The sequence below is a fragment of the Toxorhynchites rutilus genome, chromosome 3 (assembly GCF_029784135.1).
Source record: "Toxorhynchites rutilus septentrionalis strain SRP chromosome 3, ASM2978413v1, whole genome shotgun sequence".
NCBI classification, from domain to species: domain Eukaryota; kingdom Metazoa; phylum Arthropoda; class Insecta; order Diptera; family Culicidae; genus Toxorhynchites; species Toxorhynchites rutilus.
Genome location: NC_073746.1, coordinates 158,352,462 through 158,376,341, shown reverse-complemented (window position 1 = coordinate 158,376,341; position 23,880 = coordinate 158,352,462). Strand labels below are relative to the sequence as shown.

Here is a 23,880-nt window from a genome sequence, read left to right as displayed (position 1 = left end):
AAAATGTCGATGCATTCTAAAATAATATTCGAAGTGGTAAACATGTGGGTTGCATAATATAATTGCGTAGTTCTACGTCAAAAATATGCGGTCGTGTCCTAGATACAACCCCTTACAGTTTTTGTTTCTAGTATCAAACGATCTAAGGCAACGCAAAAGACCATATTAACGCAAATTATTGGTGAGCGGGAAGGTAGATTCATGTGCACTTGAATGCTGACAAGGAAAAGAGTATAAGGGAAAATAAAATCATGCATACACGCAGATTCAATCTATTTTGACTCACTTGTTATTTTGTTTCGTGCGATCCTTCCAAAGCAATATTCCTTCATTGAATGTTGTGTTGTTTTGTTATGTTTTCTATCAGTCCCGAATGAAGATGGTCGGGGAGTGTAAAATGATTCATCATGCAATCTCACGATTGTTTGCTGCATTCTTTTCGCCATAATTATTCCAAGCAGATACAAGAGTGATTTATAATCAGGTGTGGAGAAATGAGCGAATGAACTTTTTCATACTTGGTGCTGCCAACTCCTAAGACGAGTTGGAATAAAAATCGTCATATATAAGATTATGGAAGATAAACTAGATTTATTCTCTTTTTCTGAGTTATAGTATTTACTGAACAATGTGTTTCAATATGATGAAGCAATCTCGCATGCTTGACATCTAAAACAAAACTACTTTTAGAAAGGGGACAGTTTTTTTTCTCTTAAACTTTTACAAAATTTCTTACTCGAAAACCTCGATCTAATAAAATCTACAAAAAGAAGAAAAGTAGGAAATTTCTCAAATTTTCATTAAAAACTTTACACTGAAGAAAAATGTTTCAACCACAGGTCGGATTCGATTATATACAGAATCGATTATATACTGACTCGATTATATACAGTCTCGTATTTCTCAAAAAATTGTATTCGTTTTTTATATATATATTTTTTAGGTTTATTGAATATAGAACAGGAATTTCTGTTTTGATTAATCCCCTTAAAGTAAGAAAACATCATTCTCACATGAAAAAAAAAATATCTAGAATCCCTAAGGAGGTGATAGACGATCATATTTGATAAAAAAATCTTTCCGCGCATATGTTTGAATTTGAACTATTACAGGGTTATAGAACTATTTCTCTGTTTCAGACTCTGTTGCCTCAAACTGGCTTCACATTAAAAAGTGCGCTACGGAAAACGATTCTGTTGTTTCCATTTGAAAGACGATAAAATTCAGTACAGGATGAAATGGTGGAACATCTTAATATTTGGATTTAAATAACATTTTGGAATTGAAAACATAAAACATAAACTTGATTGTTCCTAGCAACCAAAAAAACTCTCTAATCATTCTACAACTTGTTCTCTGACACCCAACTTCTATCTTTCATAATTTCACGTTATAAACAATTCCTGGTGAGAATTCAATCAAAACCTTGAAACATCACGATTTTTACTTCAATGTATTTTTGATAGCCACTTAAGTTTCACCTTAACGTTGAAATGTTACATTTTTTTTAAAATAAGACATACAGGCCGGACTCCATTATATACAGACTCGATTATATACAAATTTGGACTCGATTATATATAGTTAAAAAAATATTTTTTTTACATTTCAAATATGTCTTATTTCAAGCATCCTTTCAACGTTAAAGTGAAATTTAAGTGGCTAATATATGTACAGTGAGTAAAAATCGTGATTTTTTAAGATTTTGCTTGAATTTTCACCAGGAATTTTTTAAATCGATATTGCAGCGAAATTAAGAAAGATAGAAGTTGGGTGTCAAAGAACAAATTGTAGACTGATTAGATAGCTTTTGTTTAATTGATAGAAACAATCAATTTTAATATAAATTTTAGAATAAAATTAATAATAACGTGTTATAAATTACTTACTTACTTACGTGGAACGACCAAAGTTTTCACTTCCGAAATATTATTTAAATCCACTATTTTAGATGTTCCACTACTATATACTGTACTAAATTTTCTCATCTTTCAAATGGAAGCAACAAAATCGCCATCCGTAGCGTACTTTTTAATGTAGAGCCAGTTTGAGGTAACAGAGTCCGAAACAGAGAAAAAGTTCTATAACTATCTCATTGTTGAAATTCGAACATATGCTTAGAGGGGTTTGTCCCATCAAATATGAACGTCTATCACCCTGAGATGTTCTGGATAATTAAATTTTTTTCATGTGAGAAAGGTGTTTTCTGACTTCAAGGGGATGAATCAAAAATTAAATTCTTCTTTTTTATTCAAATAATCAAAACATATATACATAAAAAAACGAATAATTTTTTTTTTCACTCGATTATATACATGATCGATTATATACAGTGAAAAGTAATCGAAGACTGTATATATTTGAGTTCGCCCTGTATTTGCTGCCGGTCACGACTGGTAATTTTCAAACAACTGCAGAGCCATTTTATTCGCCCTTTAGGTATCTATACAATCCATTTATTATTATCACATTTGCAGTGACTCTTAATAGATACCTAAATCTACAAAAAACTATTCGATAACTGACCGACCGATCAAGAGATTTTTGGCAGATGGCTATTGTTTGAGAGCTGTCGTTGCTCTCTGAATTGAAACATATTGTATTTGACTACAAAAACAAGCTGAAAACTGTACTTTAGCATCCAAGGGTCACCATCAATTTATTTCTACCTATTATTGATTTTTTCTATAGCTGTTAAAAAGAAATAGAAAGTATTCAAGAAAAAACCCATGGGAGAGTTGTAGGGCACATATTTATCTACCATTTCATCAAAATCTGAGATGACCATTTTGAGAAAATCGACTTTTGGTTTTTGAAATCGATTTTTTTCAGTGTAGAATTTAAAAAAAATATTTTTTCAGTATTTTTTTTCTGAATATTCAATTATTTTCCTCAAACTCTTCCACATATCACATTCTTGTAGGACTCACCATTTTCGAGTAGAAAAATTATAAAGAAATTACCAAAAATATTTAGCCCTTTCCTTATGTAAGTCTAGATAAATTTTCGGAAAAGTAAATATGCCAAGTTGCTTCATTAGGTAAGGTCTACACGCACAGAAAGTTTCATTGAGTTCTTAGAGGGTCATGCCAATCCCATAGACGAGTTGGTGCAAAATCCGTCTAACACTAACAATTGAAGTTCAATCATATGCGAAGAAGAATATTATTTCCCATCATTACCTGTGATGGATATTCTTTAACTATTGAAAAAAAATTAGTAAAATATACTTGTATTTTCAACGTGAATATTGAATTAAATATTAAAGTATTTTATCTTGATTCTTGATTCTACATCGTCTACATTCGTTGATTTCACGTGTATTTAACTCTCCTGTACACGCGCGCAAAATCGTAACTCATATACCCACAGACTGTGCGTGGCTATGTAATATTGCTATTGTGTATTTTTAGGCGTTATTGGTATTTATTTAAAGAAAAAGGTGTAATTGAATGAAAAAAACTCCAGAAAATACTTTTTCTTTAACTTCATTCAGTTTTAATAGCCATTTAATTCAGCCACCTCATTGTTTCTCGGCCTATCAGAACGTATGCGCGAATTTAGTAGGGTTAAAAAATTTCGGATGGAAGATCATTGTCACAGTGCTACAATCTCGTCCACACTTTCCCAAAAAAAAACTCCCAAGTTCTCGTGACCAGATGAAGATTGTTAAACAACAACAGCTCTAATTGTTATTCTATACAAATTCAAAGTAGAGCGTCACACTCGTCATCTCACATCTTTGTATCGCGCTGGGCAGCTTTACTTTGAGTTTGATTATCATTCACTCACCGATGTCATCCGCATTTTTTTTTTCTTTACTCTTCATAGGAGCACCGTGGCCTTCCTGACCGACAATGTAAGCGTCCACAGCGAGGGTGCGCTGAGCAAATCATCGCCAACCGTTACGGTGCTGGACGTACAACGGCTGGACGAATCGGACGAAGAAGTGATGAAAGCCGTTGATCGGTACTACACTCAGCTGGAAATGCCGGGCGGGTCCTCCGGCGAGGACGACGAAGGCGCGGATCTTGCCTCCGATCCGAACAACACATTCCTCAACAAATATCTGATACAGTATAGATTGGCGTCAATGCGGTATGTAATCTCCTTTTGAACCTCGTCGTGATTTTTTGTGTTTTTTTGTGTGTGCTAGAAAAGGGATGCTCACTTCGAGCATTTCTATTTGTGATTGTTTGTTACATCGTCTAACAATACACAACTAACATGTTCACAGTCGATATACTAAGAGAATAATTTCCTAACACACAATAAGTCAGAATCAACCTTGAAATATTTTCGGTCAAGTTTAATTTAACCCACTTTCGTGCTGTTATCGCTCGCCTTTTAAGTGAAAACACTATTGTTCTGTACCTGTGTAGCTCTTTTATGATTCCTAGTTTGAACGAGTTTTGTTTGCTGGAGGCGAATGAACTGCAAAGTTTAAAGCCTCTTAAAAACAAAGAAACAAACAAACAAACGAGTTTTGTGGCGATGAGAGAGATGAATGACTGTGTCTATATTGTTGTTGATAGAAGCGGATTGTTGTATCTTTTGCCCCCTGCATTTGCGTGTGTTCGTTTCTCGGTGATACCGAGACAGTTAGGTGTGAGCAAATGAGCTACTCAAGCTAGTCACCCCATAAAATTATTACTGTCCCAGGAATCTATCGAATCCTTTGAGTCTCAAGCATATTGTTTAAAGATGATACACTACCATCGACTTTTGCACCGCAGGCAGATACACCGAACTGAATTTGATCCTTGTAGTATTCAGGTTACAACTTCAGCTCTGAAGCATTGGGATAATGCAAATGGGGTAGCTGAAACGAAATAACATCAACCCTGAATAGCTTCTTTATACAGTTCCATATAAAGCTGTGCAATCGTAATGCTGTGATTTATCAGATAGTACCACAACCGGTAAGAAACCACGCAAGATGAGTGTGATGAGATAATGAAAACGAAACGCAATGTGTTCAATTACAAGCGTAACAATGCGTTGTAGCTATAATATCTACAAAAAAATAATTCACACGCTCACACCTCGAGCGGTTGGGGGGGGGGGGTTTGTTAGCTCCGCAATCCGAGGCATGGCGAGCAGATCGAATCACAATAACCAACAACCATGTTGCTATTATTCACCAGTTTAACCATTCACCATGCCACATTTGTTGCGCTGCAATTATAGAAAATAACAAACCGATCATAATAAGCTTAAAACATGTGTTACAATAACAAACGAGGTGAAAAAATCTTTTTTTTTCACCAACCTATCTAAACTAAAATAGTGATTCTATTATGACTGGCACGGTTTGAATTGGAGATATAACATTGTTCAGAAAAACATTACTGTTACAACAAAGCTTTATAGTCAATCAATCAGTAAGACCATTTGTAATATTGTACTCAAATTATATGTTATTCTATCAGATTTTTATTCAGTCGTCACGTTTTGAATACACTTTCTATTTTTTTTTATTTATTCTTTTATTTATTATTCCCCGCCCTACCCTGCTTAAAGGTAGGGCGGGGCTAGTTTGTCATTTTTTTTATAAATTTGGTTATAACTTTGTAGTACGAAGTTTTGCGATATAATGTTATTTATCACAATGAAGCTTACCTTTTACCCTTTCATTGAAAAATAACCAGAGAATCATTTACTTTACATTTTTCTTTTACTTAACGTATTTATATTTCAGAATTAATTGACAAACTAACCCCACAAACGGGGTAAGTTGGTCAACATATAGGGCATGTTAATCATATAATGGGCATGTTCTTGTTGGTCAAATAATAAGTGTTTTTTTTTTCATTAGAGGTTTTCTTCATTATTAATTAATTAATTAAATCAAAACAAAAACAGTTAACAATTATCATGTTGTCAAGTAAAGAAAACAAATTAATGAAAATTTCAAATTCTCATCTTTTTGACGTAGGATTACGTCTTTCGGGAACATATTGGGGTACAAATTGAAAAATGAAAATCGATCGCATCGTGAAAAATGTCCAATTTCAAACGCGTGTTACTCATTCATTTCATGATGGATTGATGAGATTTTTGCATCAAACGATTACGGCACTCCATAACAAATTTTTCACATTGAATAAAATAGTATATATCATATAACTTACTATCGAACAATTGAAAAAATTCAACTCCTATCCAAACAGAGATACCCAGTCCTGATTGGTCGAAATTGACATCATTTCTTTTTCGCGCCCGATTCGTTCTTTCACCGGCAAGCTGCATGGCAATCGAGTAGGAGACGCCTACTTCACACATACCAAATGATATAAAAGAAGGAGAATTTGTGGTTCTCATTTAGAGGCGAATGAACTGCAAAGTTTAAAGCCTCTTAAAAACAAAGAAGAAGAAGAAGTGGTTCTCATTCATTCTTACAACGGACGTGGAACGAACAACAACAAGTGGAGAGCAGCAGCAGTGAAAGCGGCTAATATATAGGCGATCATAGAAGTTGAGCGGTCAAAATGCGAGCGGTGTCTGACATCGAGCTTCTATGGCAGCATAAGCAGCGGCAAACAGTAGCAACGGTTGTTGAAACCGGTCTACTACTAGTGGCAGCAGCAAGCATCACGAGCGGATCGTTTCAGGCACGCTCTCTCCGTCAGAAGTGCGAGAACGTTTCTTGGCATCGTGAAAGTGCAGTATCGAATCTGAGCGGCCAACAATTGAGCTGTGTCTCACATAAGTGGCAGTAGCAGCAGCAACGGCGGTAAACATCGAGGCCTAACATCAACAATCGAGCTGTGTCCCGCATCGGTTCAGTACTGATGGCAACAGCAAATATCATGAGCAGAAAGTTTCAGGCATGTTCTCTCTTTCTGCTGATGCTGCTGCTCAGTCAGATTTCTCATTTTGTTCGACGCTCAGATCGGTAAACATATTGAAAACATATATGTTATGTGTTTTAAGTGTGGTCACATCAGATCAACATCAACCAACATGACTTCATGCGGCAAGGAATGCAAAGGAGGATCGAAGCGTATCGCAAGGTTCTACATGACAATATCCAGTGTATCAAACTCGCTATTCGCCGTTTAGCTCGACGTGATGGTGTCAACGAAAACCACCAAAATAAAAACAGAAATAAGCAGCAGCGGCTCCGAAAAAGCTACCGCTGTCAAAAAAACAACAGAAGTGAATTGTTGTTTTTGTTGCTCCATAAAGTTTTACGCGAGTAAATATGTCGGAATATGTTCACGCAATATGAGCGCCAATCTCATAAACGTGCATCGGAGCTGAAACAACTTTCTATCACTGATACCGAAAGCTCGATTGTAACACTGGTGAAATGAACAAAAAATACCCAACAAACGGCCCTTTTCAGGGCCAACAGATCATTATCAAAGAGTTTAACAATATATTTTTTCAAACATCCAAAATCGGCATGCGACAGATAGCCTAACGTAATCCTACGTCAACTGTGCGGTCGTGTCTCGGACACAACCTTCTGTGACTTTTTCTATCTGAATTTTCAAAAGTCTGATTCGGCTTAGAATAGAAGCTTCCGGCTTTTTAATCAATAGCGTGGATTTCCGTGGACGTTGCGATGCAAAGCAAGAGATGTCTATATTTTTCATTTATTCTATTATCGATCAATCGTGGGACCATTTTTAAATTCGATTCGATTCATTCGAATAACTATTATTCAGTAATCGATTAATCGAGCGAATATGAATATTTATTTCTTGTAATCAAAATGAACAGACATTTATAATAGAAAAGATTATGAAGTCATCATTTTTTTGCTTCGTCCCTATAACTACTAGTTCAAAAGAAGTATATTTATAGAATCATTGACCACTAGTGTGGTATGTTGTCCTTGGCACTCTGAATTTGAATACTGGAGTTTAGACCACTTTCTTCAATTCCGCCTTTTACTCCTGCAGATGCTTCCCAGATTGCTCCACCACCAGGGAATTATTTTTATGCTTCAACCGTAAATGGTTTAGCATATTCGATGAATTTCGACAAAACACCATGACGGTTCAACAAATTTTGCACGGTATTTTTTGAAATAATGGTTCCCTTTTACATTAATCGCGATTACTGTAATAATTACTCGATGTATTCATGTTTTGATTTTTCATTATTCGATACAAAATTACTGGAATAAAATATTGCAGATATTCGATTGATTATTTGAATTGATCGAACGATTAACCGAACGTCTCTACGCATAGCCATTTTCTTGCTTGCATTTGTTTAGACATTTGTACCGTTCGCCCCAAAGTATATTGAAATAACCTCCAGGTATGCTACATTACTAGATGCATTATTGTGAGTTGTTGATATTCAATGTTAGTGTTTATTATATTTAATGAAAATTTAACAGCAAAAAATACATATATCACAATTATATTGCAAATGGTTTGTTCGGTGGTTGGAGACAACCTGATTCGTTTCAAATACACAGGGTTTAGCAGTAAAACACATGCTTTCTATATTTGTTTATAGGTTGCGTAATGAAACGCGGCATACCTGAAAATTTTATATGCGTTACTCTCAAACGAGCAATTTCTACAACGGTGCTATTCATATGCCCAACTAGCCCCTCTATATATGAAAAAGAATATTCATGAAAATTCAATAAAAATTATTTGGAAATCGATTTCCATTAACATTTAAAACTTATACATACAATAAACCTTGGTTTTACGTTAGAACCGATTTTTTTTCATGATTATTAACCATAATAAATGGGTATTCTAGTGAAGAGACACGAATTTCGGACGTTTTTTCGAGCTCCGTAAAAATTAAACAAAGAATAGTTTTAGTATCCATTATATCATTATTCGTTCATCTATCTTTTAGCAACAAAACAAAAATTTAACGGAGCAAAATATTCATAGCTAGAATAGTTAAGAGCTGATGAAGGGAGAGGATTCAAAAAAAAGTTGTGCCATGGCGTACACGATTCCATCCCTTGTGGTTATCTGAAACCAAACAATCGAACAGATTCTGAATCAGTAAAGATGCCGTTATCACATGTACCTCGGACAAGTCAAAAACGTCTTTGTTGACGAAAAGGCGACCGTTTGAAAAACAAATTGCGGTTTAAAACGTTTTTTGACGTAGGACTACGTCTAACCGGAAGATATAGGAGGTAAAATGGAAATCTAGGCACTGAACAAGTAGGAAAAAATGCAAGATTTGGAACGCTTATAACTCGAGCATTTCTCAATAGATCGCAAAGGTTTTTGCATCAATTGATAGGAAATATATCTACGCATCTATCATAACGAATAACATTTCATTTTTCTTGAGAAAAATAATTGAATAATTGTGAAATATCAAGCATTGTCAAAATGCACTATGTGCCCATTTTTGATTGGTCCATTTTGTGCTCCTCATATCGTACCGACCAAAACGGGCAACCAGAGCAGCAGCGAAATAGAATGAAGCACGATTGGAAAGGAAAAAGAAAAAATGAACGAAACATTGGTCGCAGTCTCACACATGCGTAATTCTCGAGCCAGCCAGTCAGCTTAAAAATCCCCGCTCCGCTGCCGTAACGATCATTCTTTGTGTGGACACCGACTGGACAACATCGTTGCTGGACGAGCTGGACGGCGAGGGATCGAGTGCCTTTCTCAAGGCAAGAGGGCGGAGGTGGTAGCGCTGGAGTAGAGTAGAGTAGAGTTTTCAAAGGGCCTTTCTCAAGGCTAGAGACGAATGAACTGCAAAAGTTTAAAGTCTCTATAATACAATACCTTCCTTCCTTCCGTAACGTTCATTCTCATTCAAACCGTACACCACATCGGTTCGTATCACAACACATCAACAAACCAACCCAAGCAGCCATGTCTGGACATGGTAAAGGAGGAAAAGTTAAGGGAAAGGCAAAATCCCGCTCGAACCGTGTTGATCTGGAGTTCCCCGCAAGGGTAGCTAGGCCGAGCGCGTTAGTACCAGTGCACCAGTCCACCTAGCCGGCGTTATATAGTTTCGGCCGCTGAAGTGATCGGAACAGAACACATTCGGTTCGGTGGACATCAAGACAACAGGCAGTTGCAGCGAGTGGCGAGTGGCAAACGCAATCGCAAAACGGCATCAGGTAGCAGAAGAAAAAAGTTTGTTCTTTATACAAACTGCTTTGGTGGCAAATCCAGAACAAAGCGGCATCGAGGGCGTTCGAAATGGTTTTTTTCAAAACCACGAGTACTAAGTTTTCTAAATTGGAACCATTCCATAAAACAAGGCGCTTTTCAGGGCCATTAAACCTTCCAAAAAAGAGTTTAGGAAATACAGTTCAATGCTTTCTAAAATATTATCCAAAACAATAATAAAACACAAATTGATTTTTTCATAATTTGTTTGCCAGGATATGATGAGTATGTGAATTTGGCAGTTGTTCTGAGCTTATTGATTTTCACCAATTCTTAAATTGCGCTAGAGTATAAAACACGCGGACCCCAAAAAAATATCTTATTTTCTTTCAAACCGTAAACCCGTGTGGTTGTACGGCATCGGCATCGTGGACGTAACAAAGGAGGACAAGTTAAGGGAAAGGCAAAGTCTCACTCGAACCGTGCAGATCGCCAGTTCCCTGTTGGCCGCATTCACTGATTGCTCCGCAAGGGTAACTAGGCCGAACGGATTGGTGCCGGAGCACCAGTATTCCTAACAGCGATTATAGAGTTTCGGCCGTCGGAGTGCTCGAGTTGGCTTGCAAAGCTGCTCATGACAATCAGAAAACACGCATCAAGAACAGAGCAGCTTCGGTTCGGCAAGGCAACAATTAGTTTCAGTGAGTGGCAAAGTCGCATTAAATGTAATTTACTGAACAATATGTCACAAGCTGGATGGGAAGAAATTTTCCAACTGTGAAAGCTGTGGCGAGTGGCAAACGCAATAGCTAAACAGGAAGGTTTAACCGAACAAGATGGGAATATCGAGTGATAACAAAAACACAACACCAAAGGTTCTTTTGAGAACCATCAACATATTCATAAAGAGTAAACAGTAAACTAATCCATTTTTCAGGTAGATAGGTAGGTATTCACGTAGGAGAAGAAAATAAAACAATATATTTAAAATATATATTTAACAAAAGCTGTCCCCTTTGTATAGTCCTACGTCACTCCGGTTATGTCCCCGACATTACCCACCCGTCTTTTTCTTGCGTTTCTCGATTTAAAAAAAAAAATAATAAAATTAAAAAAAAAATCATTTGTTAGAGATTTATGCGATAGAGAGATGCATGCAGATTGTATGCATATAAATTCGACATGAATCGGTTCAGAAGAACCTAAGATATCGTGTATGCCAGTTTGAAAAAACCGGTTTCGAGAAAAACTCGTTTGAAGTTCATTGTTATGGCCGTACCAGGTTAGATACCGCATCACAAAAATGTTTCTAACTCGGTAAATAATAGGATTTTCGATAAGTCCTTTCTAGGTGATATTCTTGAATGCCTAAACTACAGAAATTTGAAGGAAAAAAATTTGTTTTTTTTTTTCAAATTTCTAGACTAGAAAACTGACTTAAGAACAAATAATTTATAATGCACAAACAGTGAATGATTTTTGGAAAAATCGGCACCATGTTCGTATTTTTTAACCTACTTAATAAGTTTTCCCAATTTGCTTATTTTATTGCATCAGCAATTCGCTATTTTTCATCCATAGATCGCTAATTTTTTAAGATATCTCAGATTTCAAGATATCGTCACTGACCAACTTGCCCCTACGATCAACTAGCCCCGCCCGACCCTACGTTACGACAGAAAGATATTGCTCAATTTCTCGAACAGCTGACCCGACAAGGGGTTAAGCACAGTTATGTTGCACAGATAGCATCCAATTATTTTAGGTGGATGTTTAGATTATATGTGTTATTATTAGGATATTTTAAATACTTTTGAATATCTTGTGTTGAAACTCGTCAACACAAACGAAATAAACTCTAGGGTTTAACAACTAGACAGGGCCTGGGTAAGGAAGTAAAAAGTGCTCCCAAACCAAATCACCAGCTTTCTGGGATTTAATATTTACATTTGTGTAAGATGATCCATGTACCACTAGTCGTCATAATTTCCTATGAAAGAGATCCTCTTATCTCTTCACGCTAATTATCTTTTGTTTACACCGAGTACCGTTATCTATTATCCATAGAAACTGCGTAATAATTCGAGATCAAATTCACTAGACAATAAAATTCGTACAAAAGAAGTGTATATTATTGCATATGGTTGAATGAAATATTTAGTTTGTTTCCTTAACATACAACCGCAAAAGGTTAATGAATTGCAGAATGGTCGATAAGGATTTTAAAAATAATAAAATATATTAATACGCTTCCAATATCCATTGAAAATTCCCCGAACTATGGCGGAAAATGTTTCGTATTGTGCTACCGACTAAAGGTGAATTGGAAATCCAGAGTGAAGATGAATCGGAATTTGCTGTTATCGATCATATTCCGGAGTGGGCAGAGATCTGCACTCAACAAAAAAAAAACTATGGATGGGTTATACCTATTATATAACCGCAAGGTTGACGTAGGACTGCCATTGGCTTAGTAATTTTATTAGTAATTTGTGTTTCTTCAATTAGTAATAATCGCACCTCGAATGTTCCTGATTGGGTACGATGTCGTCACTGCGCAGGGCTATCTTTTATGTTTATTGATTAAATTAGTGAAAAAACGAAACGAATACAATTGCCGACAAAATGTTTTGGGAAAACGTTATCGCAGCAAATAGTTATCAACATTTTGCCTAATCATCAAACGATATACGTAGAAGTTCAGTGAGCTGGCGATTTGAAGGGATATCTTTCAATGCAGTCTTGAATAACCAAGTCAACGCGATGCATTTATACCCGCTTTTGTAGACCGTGTTAGCAAAACGAATTCCGGAGTGTAAAAATGAATGGGGGTATAAAAGTACTGCTGACTTACATGTATCTGCAATGCCGATTTTCAAAACTTCTTGGTTCCGGAGTTTCGGAAAATGCAAACGAGTACAAAAGTATCCGCTGTGCCATGCCGATTTCCCCAGACTCCATGGTTTTGAAATCTGTGTAGGGAAACATTCCGATTTGCAGAAACGCAAGCGAGCACAAAAGTATCCGCTGCTAGCATTTATTTTACAATCTCGATTTCCCCAGGCTCCATGATTTTGAAGTCTGTGTTAGGGAAATATTTCATCATTCCAACGATCGTACCTCAATCGTTGCGCAAATATAACTGAGTGGATTTCCGAGCGGCACTCGCTTATATACCGATTGGTGTGATTTCAATAACCTGTTTTGAAAGCAATTTTAGGGCTATTGAAACAAGTTTTTGGATCAAAAAGTAACAAACATATAATGCGTAAACATGTTATCCTTCGAATGAAGTGCTTATTATACCATTTCGTTCAGTTGTTTAGGATCTAATTACGCTCAAAATCTCGTTCTCCGGCGTAACGCATTCGTTTTCGAAACTTTGAACTTACACCCCAGTATAGAAATGAAAGACGTAATCCAACGTCAACAAATAAAGGACGTGACATCGAAAGTTTTGAGTGGGTTTTGGAACGCTGTAACTCTGTCATAAAACGATGCACTTACCAAAGCAATATCTGGGTCTTGTATAGAACTTTCATAACTGCCCATCGATTTGCTGTGCGATCGTTAGGTCATGAAATATTCGTAATCCAAAATGAAAGAATAATTTTTCATTCGATCGAGAACATCTCTATGAAAAAGATTCTACTGGAATTTCATATGAATCGAATGGAAGCGAATGAATCATTTTAATTTGATTATTACTGACGAAGATGTTATTGGATTTCCAGATGGAATAAGTACACTTCTGAAATAAAGCTGTGAACTTAAACTTATGTGATATCAACACATTTTATTTTATTGAAAAAATCCTGAACTAGAAGTTTATTTGAAAATGATTTTAAATCCATTTATTTTTATTCGATTGGCGTTTGCAATCACAATTAGTAAAGCTCAAAATCAATCTTTGAAGTTGTGTAGTTTGTATTCAGATGCGAATTGTTCCTAACCTGGTCAACTGTACATTACGAGTCTCCGTGTCAGCAAACTAGATAGCCTACATATCTTCGCTGATAATGTAAAAACAAAATAAAAATTGTTTACTCACAAGTATTGCAAAATAAAATGAAACATGTGTTTTGTTATGCTACTCATTCTCTGCCGTACAACAACAATGAGCCACAGCAAAGCTGGTACAGCAGGGTACAGCTAGTAAAATTTGAAATAAAATAAACTTAAATGGAATTTAGGCTTCATTCAGTTATTTCTTTAATTATTTCAATTTAAAAACGGAAAAATGTCCACACTTGTCCACGGAGGGGGAGGGGGGAGTCTAAAATCGTGCTTTTTCTGTCCACGTGGTATGTGGACAGACCCTAGGATCTATGGTGAAAAGCTTATTTTTTCGTTTATTTCACGCCATTCTCAATAGGTTCTAGATAAAAACCTGAAAAAAATACTGAAAGTGCATCTAACTATGGTGCATCGAGGAAAATTATCAAAAAAAAAATCTTCAAAAGTTATCAGAAAATATTTTAAAATTTTGAAAACAAATTTTTTGGGGTTTAGAGATTCAGTACTACTCTAGTTCGTATTCCAATGTGTTCCTACTCTGGATGTCTATTCTAGATGTGTGAATTTTAGAAGAATTGCGCGGTACATTATTTTATGTACCAAATTTTTTATTTTTCGAATTTGGAGTACTGGTATAAATTATATTGAAATGTGTTCCTATGTATTTTTAATTTTTTTTTTCTGATTTTTCATTTTCAATATATTTTGTATTTTTCCTAAAATCTTAGATGGTTTCGTACCAAGTAACGATTCTATTGTATTCGTGTATTTTTTTGGGGGCACCGAACCTTATCACCAGTGCTATGAAAATATTGTATAGGATACCAAATTGAAAAATTAAGTAATTATCTTAATTTCTATATGGTTCACTTTAAGAACTATGGTTAAAAACGTGGTTTTTCTTTCTTTTACGCCACTCTCGATAGCTTGAAAACGAAAATATGAGAGGAATACTCAAAGTGCATCTTACTATGATGTATCATGACGTATCGTCAAATAGAATTACCATCGAAAATTCATTTTTTTGCATTTTGAAATTTAGATTTTTTTTTAAATTTTGAGATCCAGTACTGCTTTTGACGTACAATTTCGTCTTTCAGGAAGAGTGTCAAATCAGAACAGGTTACGTTTTTATGAAATAAAATTAACGGGTTGCCATACAAATGAAATACAAGTTTCTGCATTATTCGAGAATTATTCAAGCAAACGGAACCAAATTTGGCATGTGGAGGTTTTAGGGTGCAATAAATGCTTCTATGGTGATTAGATATTCCTCCCCCTCTCTAAGGGGGGGGCTGCCATACAAATGAAACACAAATTTCTGCATTACTCGAGAATTAATCGAGTAAACGAAACCTACTTTAGAATACGAGATTTTAGGGTGCAATAAATGTTTCTATGGTGATGAGATACTCCTTCCCCCTCTCATTTGCTATACAAATGAAACACAAATTTCTGCATTACTCGAGAACTAATCAAGCAAACGGACCCAACTTTGACGTGTGGAGGTTTTAGGGTGCAATAAATGTTTCTATGGTGGTGTGACACCAGCAATGAGGAATTAAGGAGATTCCTGCCGTGAAGCACGTGACCGACTGTTGCTTATCGGTCCTCCCCTAAAAGCTCCCGCAGGTGAGTGTGGACACGATTCGGCCGACAAATTATCTAAAATCTGTCAGTGTCCATGTACCATATGAAACGACCCATACCAGAAAAACAAAAAATCACAGGTTGTTGTGTTTAAGACACGACCGCATTGTTGACGTAGAACTACGCTGTAGTTTAATTCAAGTCGCTTGTTGATAACTGTGGATATTATTTTAAACTGTTACGAAAATTTTGAAATAACCATTCTACCAGTTTGGTCGTTCTGAAATATTTTTTTTTCTTGTGGAATCATTTGACAATTATTGTTTGATGATTCATTATTGTGCTGGCAGAACAATACATGCTCGAGATAAGCGCATGTATCATCCTTAGTGGAGAAAGTTTTGCAACTGATACGCGAACCCAAATAAATTAATAACTTATTATAACTTATTGAACAACTTGGTATTCCCCAAATATTTTCTTGGTTCACAACCTTAACGCCTGCTTCACCATAGCGTCAGTTCAATACATTGATGCAATGTCAAAGGCACCAACGAAGCCTTTATGATGACAGACAACAAACAATGTCAACTGCTTGGAAAAATGCTGAATATTTGTCTCAGCTGAGATTCATTACTAGAACCCTAGCGCAAATATTTCCCTCCCGCTATCTACCCTCCTTATTGCCACGTTCGGATCGACATGTTGATCCGTAACATCGCTATACGTTAAAACACATGTACGCACACAAATATCCATATATCGATGGCTTGAAGCAATTAAATATACACACACATATCTCCGCTTTGCGCTCTTCTAAACAGCAGCCCTTTTTGTTAATATAGCCAGTCTAGATTAGCTTAGCTGTCATTCTTTGTGGAGAGAGCTTTACTACCGTCATGCGAAACCAAATCACAGACGAAATTTCAGAACATTTATTTTCTTGGTGAACTGATGATAGCCTAGCTTGATGATTCTCCATACAATTGTGTAGATCAGAACCTTAATACAATGGTGCCAGTTTGATGCAATGATTGCAATGCTAGAGACAGTAATTTGGTCGCGTCCACAGCTCAATCCGAAACTAAGCCATGTGAGACTTTAAACTTATTTTGTTCATTCGTCTCTAACCTTCGAAAAGGCCCTTGAAAAAACTTTACTTTTTCCCCGTATTACTCTTCCACCCCCATTGCCTTGAGAAAGGCATTCGATCCCTCGCCGTCCAGCTCGTCCAGAAACGATGTTATTCAGTCGATTTCTTCACGAAGAATGAAAGCTTGCCTCAGCGAGATCCACTGTTTATACTCTAGGCAAAAATTCCCCTTCGTTCTTCTTCATTTTCTTTGTTCACGGAGACTGTACATCTTACGATTTCCCCTTCGTTGCACGTCGATAAGTTGTTCGTTATTGACAGCTCTGTTCGGGAAAGCACACAAATGGACAGAACAAATGTATGAGAAAATGAAAACGCTTATAGTTTTCATAAATTTTAACCATTTAAACACCATGGAATTGTAATGTATAGCATATCAAACAAACCTTAGGGAATTCCTGATTCGTTTGGTATGTTAATCGCCAAAACCCGTTCGCGGCAAAAATAGTTATTGACGTTCACTTTATTTCATAAAAACGTGACCTGTTTTCTGATTGGCACTCTTAATGAAAGACGTCGTTCTACGTCAAAAACAAAGCAGTGGACCAAAATACCAAGAATAAATATGAAAAAAACTAACATTTAGTTCTGCGAATATATTCTTAACATGTAAATGAAGATAATGAAAAAAATATCTATCAGTGTGTGTTCAAAATTTAAAAAAGTAAGGCAAAATTTGTAAGCGATATTAGGCAGCAAGTTGGAAGGTGGTTCGTGGCTAAGTGGCTAAGAGGTAATCGTTCATTGCCATGTGACGAAGCGTCTGTCGTGCGAAGAAGTGGATACTGTAAGTGGATTTCATATTTCGTTGTTTTTGATATGAAAACGTTTTAAAAATTTTGCAGCGTTCAACTGTCAAAATTTGTCATAAAATTGTTCGTCTTCGTTAAACTTCTCCATTACTGATTCAAAATAAATAAATCTTTGAGTAAGAGTGACAGGGTCCGAGTTTTCCAACTATCCCAACCCATTAATGAAATGTACTGATGCGGTGACCTCATGACGGCAGACGCACAGGTAGAATTTTACGGATGAAGCGCCCCTTCATAATTAACAAGTGTTGTTAGTCCATTTGATGTTTGCGGTAACAAAATTGATCTTCGTTCGAAAGTGGAAATGGATTTAAATGCGATAAAACGCACTCCTATATGGTCTTCTATCTCGAGAAAGGAATTGTCCGATTTAGGGCTGTCTTCATTCTATCATATTTTGTGTACAAAATATTTATTCCATGTAATGGAGAAACATGTTATTTGGAAGTGGATGAAAAATCCTGCACGAGAATTGTGTCTGAAAATTTATATAAATAAAAATGTAAGGCAAAATCTGTTGGTAAGCGGAAAACCCGAAGAAGGGATGATCCGATTTTAGCCTCCTGTATTTTATTGTATTCGTCTCTTCCCGTAAATCAATATAGTGGATAGAAAAATCGAAAATTTTCGGAAAATCCTGAAGGAAGGTCTGAAAATTCGGAAAATTGAATTCCCAGATGTTCGAAATTTACATCATAATAAGCGATGTTAGTCCATTCGATATTTGCGCTATCGGAATTGATCTTTGTTCGTAAGTGGAAATGGATTTTCAGGCGAAATAACGCATTTCCATATCTTATATCTATAAATAAAAATGGAAGGCCAAATGTGTTGGTAAGCGCAAAACCCGAGGAAGGAATGGTTCAATGTGAGTCATCTATATTTCGTTGTATTCGTCTCTTCCCATATGTTCTACAATTAGTTAAGCGTTGTTAGTCCATTCGATATTTGCGCTAACGAAATTGATTTTTGTTCGAAAGTGGAAAAGGATTTTCAGACGGAATAACGCATTCCTATATCTTCTATCTATAAAAACAAAAATGGAAGGCCAAATGTGTTGGTGTGCCCTAAACCCGAGGAAGGAATGGTCCGATTTGAGCTGTTTTTATTTTTTAATATTCTTTGTATCAAACATGTATTCCATGCAACGGAGAAAAATGTTATTTCCAAATGCTTGAAGAATCTTGAACGCGAATTTTGTCTGAAAATAATTTTATACTATAAGGACGAATTTTTGTAGAAGTACTAGGCAATTTATAGTAAAAGTAAATTGTAAAGTGTCAAAGGGTAATCAGTCAATGAAGAGTTCAGTGATTGGACTCACTAACGTTCACTTAGTAAGAAAACGTGGATGTTTGAAAGTATTCAAATCAAAAAATCTATTTTGGGCGGGACGAAGTTCGTCGGGTCAGCTAGTAATATATTATAATGTCGAGTTTTGGTAGAAGTACTGAAATTTTATAGTAAAACATATTTTTAAAGGGTAGATTAGGAGATCAATCAATAAACAGTTCTGCGATTGGATCCATGATCGTGCGCTTAGTAAGAAAACGTGAACGTGATAACGAAAAATAAATTTTGGGCGGGACGAAGTTTGCCGGGCCAGCTATACTAATTAAAAGTGAGCTGAGGAAAGAAAACTAAAAATTTTAAAAATATGTATGTGACATTTTAAGTCATTATTTAATTGAAATGGGGTTGTGAAGTCCCATTGGAAAAAAAATATATAGGAGGTTGTGTTCAAGACACGACCGAATTGTTGACGTAGAACTACGCTGTAGTTGATTTCAAGTCACTTGTTTATAACTGCGGATATTATTTTATGATGCTTCGAATATTTTGAAGTAACCATTTTACCAGTTTGGTCGCCCTGAAATGTTTTTTTTGTTGTAGAATCATTTGACGATGATTGTTTGATGATTCATTATTGTGCTCGCAGAACAATACATGCTCGAGATAAGCGCAGCTGTCATCCTTAGTGGAGAAAGTTTTGATACTGGCAAGCGAAACCAAATCACACACAAAATTCCAGAACGACATTTACCTTCTTGGTGACTAAATAAGCGAAATGAACTCTATCTGCACGCGAACCCAAATAAATTAATGACTTATTATAACTTATTGAAATCTTGGTATACCCTAAATAATTTTTTGGTGTACAGCCTTAACACCTGCTTCACCATAGCGTCAGTTCAATGCATTTGTGCAATGTCAAAGGTTGAATATTTGCCTCAGCAGAGATTCGTTATTAATACCCTAGCGTAAATAATTCCTGCTATCTCCCCTTCTTGTTTATTTGTGTTGTTTTATCATTACAAATGGGGTTTCAGCGTAGCGAAGATGCACTATTTTTACGTACGGGTTATGAAGCACGCACGTACGCACACAAATATCCATATATCGATGGCTTGAAGCAACTAAATATACACACACTAATCTCTGTTTTGCACTCTTCTCAACAGAAGCCCTTTCTGTTAATATTGCCAGTTTAGATTAGCTTAGCTGTCATCCTTTGCGGAGAGAGTTTTCCTACCGTCATGCGAAACCAAACACTGACAACATTCATGAACATTTATTTTCTTGGTGAACTGACGATAGCCTAGTTGGATGATTCCCCATTCAATTGTCTAGCTCAGAACCTTAATGCAATGGCGTCAGTTTGATGCAATGATTGCAATTCCAGAGACATTAGCGAGTTTGTTATTTCGTTCGCGTCCACAGCTCAGTCAGAAACGAAGACATGTGATGGCGCAAAACAAGGAAGAATAATTGTTGAATGATTGTTTAATGATTGTTTTGGAAAACTCTACTCATTCCTCATATCACTCCTCCACCTCCATTGTCTTGAGAAAGGCACTCGATCCCTCGCCGTCCAGCTCACCCAGCAACGGTGTTGTCCAGTCGGTGTCCTCACGAAGAATGAAGTTTGTCTCTGCAAGAACTACTGTTTATACTATAGGCAAATATTCCCCTTCGTTCTTTTTTTCTTTTGTTCACGGAGACTTTGCATCTTACGATTTCCCTTTCGTTGCTCGTTATAGACAGCTCTGTTCGGGAAAGCACACAAATGGACAGAACAAATGTATGAGGAAATGGGAATGCTTCCAATTTTCGTCAGTTTAAACCATATACAGACTTTGGGATTATAATGTATAGCATATAAAGCAAATCTTAGGGAATCTCCGATTCGTTTGGTATGTAAATCGTCAGAATCCGTTCACAGCAAAAATAGTTATTAAAGTTAACTTTATTTCATAAAACGGTGACCTGTTTTCTGAAAAAATCCTTTTAAGGGACTCACTATTATATAAAACATATAAAATCATTACAACTTTACATTTACTTCTATGTTCTTAACTAGTTAAGGTTTCTGGTAGATTATACTAATGTTACTCAACCAAGAATGTCATGTAGATTTTTCTTCAGAAAGGGCCTGGCCGGGTGAGGGAGTAAAAAGTGCCCCCAAACCAAATCACTAGCTGTATGGCAAATATTGTAAAGGATATTAAATAAGAAATTTTGGTGGTTTATTTGAACCCCTATGTGGTTTGACGTAGGATCTATAGTGAAAAACGTACTTTTTCGATTATTTCACGCCATCCTCAAAAGATCCGAGATAAAAATTTGAAAAAAATACTGAATGTGCATCTTACTACGGTGTATCAAAAAAAATTATCAAAAAAAAATTTCATCAAAAATTTAAGTACTAAAAAAAATATTGAAATTTTGAAATTTTTTTTTTTGGGATTTAGAGATTCAGTACTACTCTAATTCATATTTTAATGTGTTTCTACGGCTTTTCTAGATATGTGTGATTTTTTTTAGATTTTTTTCAGTGTTGCGCGGTATCAAAAAATATTTTTTTTATATTTCCAAAGAGTGGTTATGTAGGGGAGTAAAAAGTGCCCCCAAATCAAATCACTAGCTGTATGGCAAATATTGTAAAGGATATTAAATAAGAAATTTTGGCGGTTTATTTGAACCCCTATGTGGTTTGAAACGTGAAAAACGTACTTTTTCGTTTATTTCACGCCATCCTCAATAGATCCGAGATAAACATTTGAAAAAAATACTGAATGTACATCTTACCACGGTGTACCAAGAAAAATTATCAAAAAAAATTTCATCAAAAATTTAAGTTCTAAAAAAAATATTTAAATTCTGAAAAAAATTTTTTTTGGGATTTAGAGATTCAGTACTACTCTAATTCATATTTAAATGTGCTCTTACGGCTTTTCTAGATTGATAACTATCTTCAAACTGTTTTTTTTTCAAATATCTAATAATAAAAATAAAATTTAAAAAAATACACAGCACTTTTTACTGCCTTACCCGGCCAGGCCCTTTTCTAAGTTTGATTTTGAATATGATGTATCTGGCATCTGGATAGAATGATGGAAGTTATTGTTATGAAGGGTGTCGTGAGCAAATATAATTGATTGCATGTCACAAAGGCTACAATACTGGTTTCCAATATAGTTTTCAAGCATCTGATTTGTAGAGTTTGAAGTTTTATCAAGTGAGATTTGCAAGCTTGACCCCAGGCTATAACAAGATAGTTAAGGTATAACAAGATAGTTAAGGTAGCTTATAACAAATGAAAAGAATTACAATGCAATGTCTCAACCACTTTTGATATATCACACAAATAAAATTCTCCACATACTTTGATATATCTTTAGAATGTCTGCACAAAATTAAATGTCTTCAAAATGAAAATATGGCTTCACTTTGATTTGTTCGCACCCATTTTCGCATTTTGACAAATGAAATATCACGCGATTGATCACAGGCGGACACTTGCTCAAAGGATGGCTAATTAGCAGAATGGCAGAGGGGCAAAGTTCGCGTCTATCGACATGAAATTTCGATTGCAACTTGAGGCGCCATAAAATGAACTTCACAATTGCACTGGGATAAGGTCTACTAAATTCATATGCTGGCTCCGACCGAAGGACTCTTGAAGCGCTGCTGCGGCTGTTCAACCGCTGCCAACGGCACCAGCGCGGAAAGTGTGCGGCATTAAACCATCGTAACGTGGCATAAATATGGACGTGATGAAAAATTATCATGTTGTGTTAATTACGCTGATTGATTAATTAGTGTTTTAAATTACACCGATATTATTCTTATTTTTATTATTAGCTGGGTGTATAGAATTAAACGTGTTCGGAATAGTTGAGAGGAGAGGCATAATTTATCATGTGTAATTTCCTTTCGTCAATTTCACGGCACCTCGGGAATGGAATGCTTGTGCCGGGGGTGGCCCGGCAGGCTGTATACGGTGGCAGAGAATTTTGCTGTATGATTATGAGGCTTTGCATGAAGTAGGCGCGAGGAGAAATTATACACGGTTATCCATTTTGTTGTTCGAAAAATATTGTCTTGTATCCTAATAGTGGCGAAACTTGGATGACATCTTACCTGTGGTCTCTGTAGTTTTAGATCTGTGATTTCACAATATTTTCAACGTTGAACACCCGTGGAATTGACATGTGTTGTCATTGGAATTTGGAATTTCATGAAATTATCCTCCCGATATCACTTATTAGGTAGTATTCCAGCTGTTCGTATAAGGTGTCTCATTGTTTCACTCAATTATTTATGCGCTTAAAAGGAGTGACCAAAATTAATGGTCGTGACGTTTCGCTCCTTTCGAGCGGTTCCGTTGGACCGCTTTGTTTGTCCCTCCCGATTCATTATATCTATGGACTATTTGAATCGTGAGGTGCGGTTCGATCCCAAGCAATGCATATATCTGCGGTGCGTACAAAAAAAATCAACTCTCGTTAAAACGCCAAAGGTTATTAAGAGTACAGGACTTCACCATATTAGTCGACTTTAAAGCACCACCGGAAAGCAATGGCACCACGGTCAGTAAAAGCAAACAAGCACATGTACGAACCAGTGATAAATGTGGTCTGTATCTCCCGGTATCTTTGGCTCATTTTTCTTCAACCAGCAAAGGTCCGTTGTGCTTTGCGCTGGCTCGTAGTCTTCGCGAGCTGTCAATCTCGGTGCAAAACGGGAGGAAAACTTCGCCGTTGGAGCCATCGGAAATATGTTTATTAGGTGGTTTTTTTTTGTCATGTATACACGGAGAATGACGATGCGAGCGTCAAGCTGACCGACGTCGAGGCGCGACACAACGGCTGTGCAGCACCATTGTTGTTAATTTGAAGCCTCACAGTTAATTAGCTACTGGCAACCGGACGAGATAAACGCATATCGTGTG

At 36.2% G+C, this 23,880-nt stretch overlaps 1 protein-coding gene across 1 annotated transcript in view; it reads left to right on the top strand.

The window, feature by feature from the left end:
* The window catches only part of LOC129779434 (transcription factor SOX-3), a 74,103-nt gene that overhangs the window by 10,145 nt on the left and 40,078 nt on the right, over nt 1-23,880 (top strand). The window contains exon 2 of the mRNA XM_055786911.1: nt 3,832-4,098. Coding sequence (XP_055642886.1) covers nt 3,832-4,098 — 267 coding nt within the window. The remainder of the gene's footprint in view (nt 1-3,831; nt 4,099-23,880) is intronic.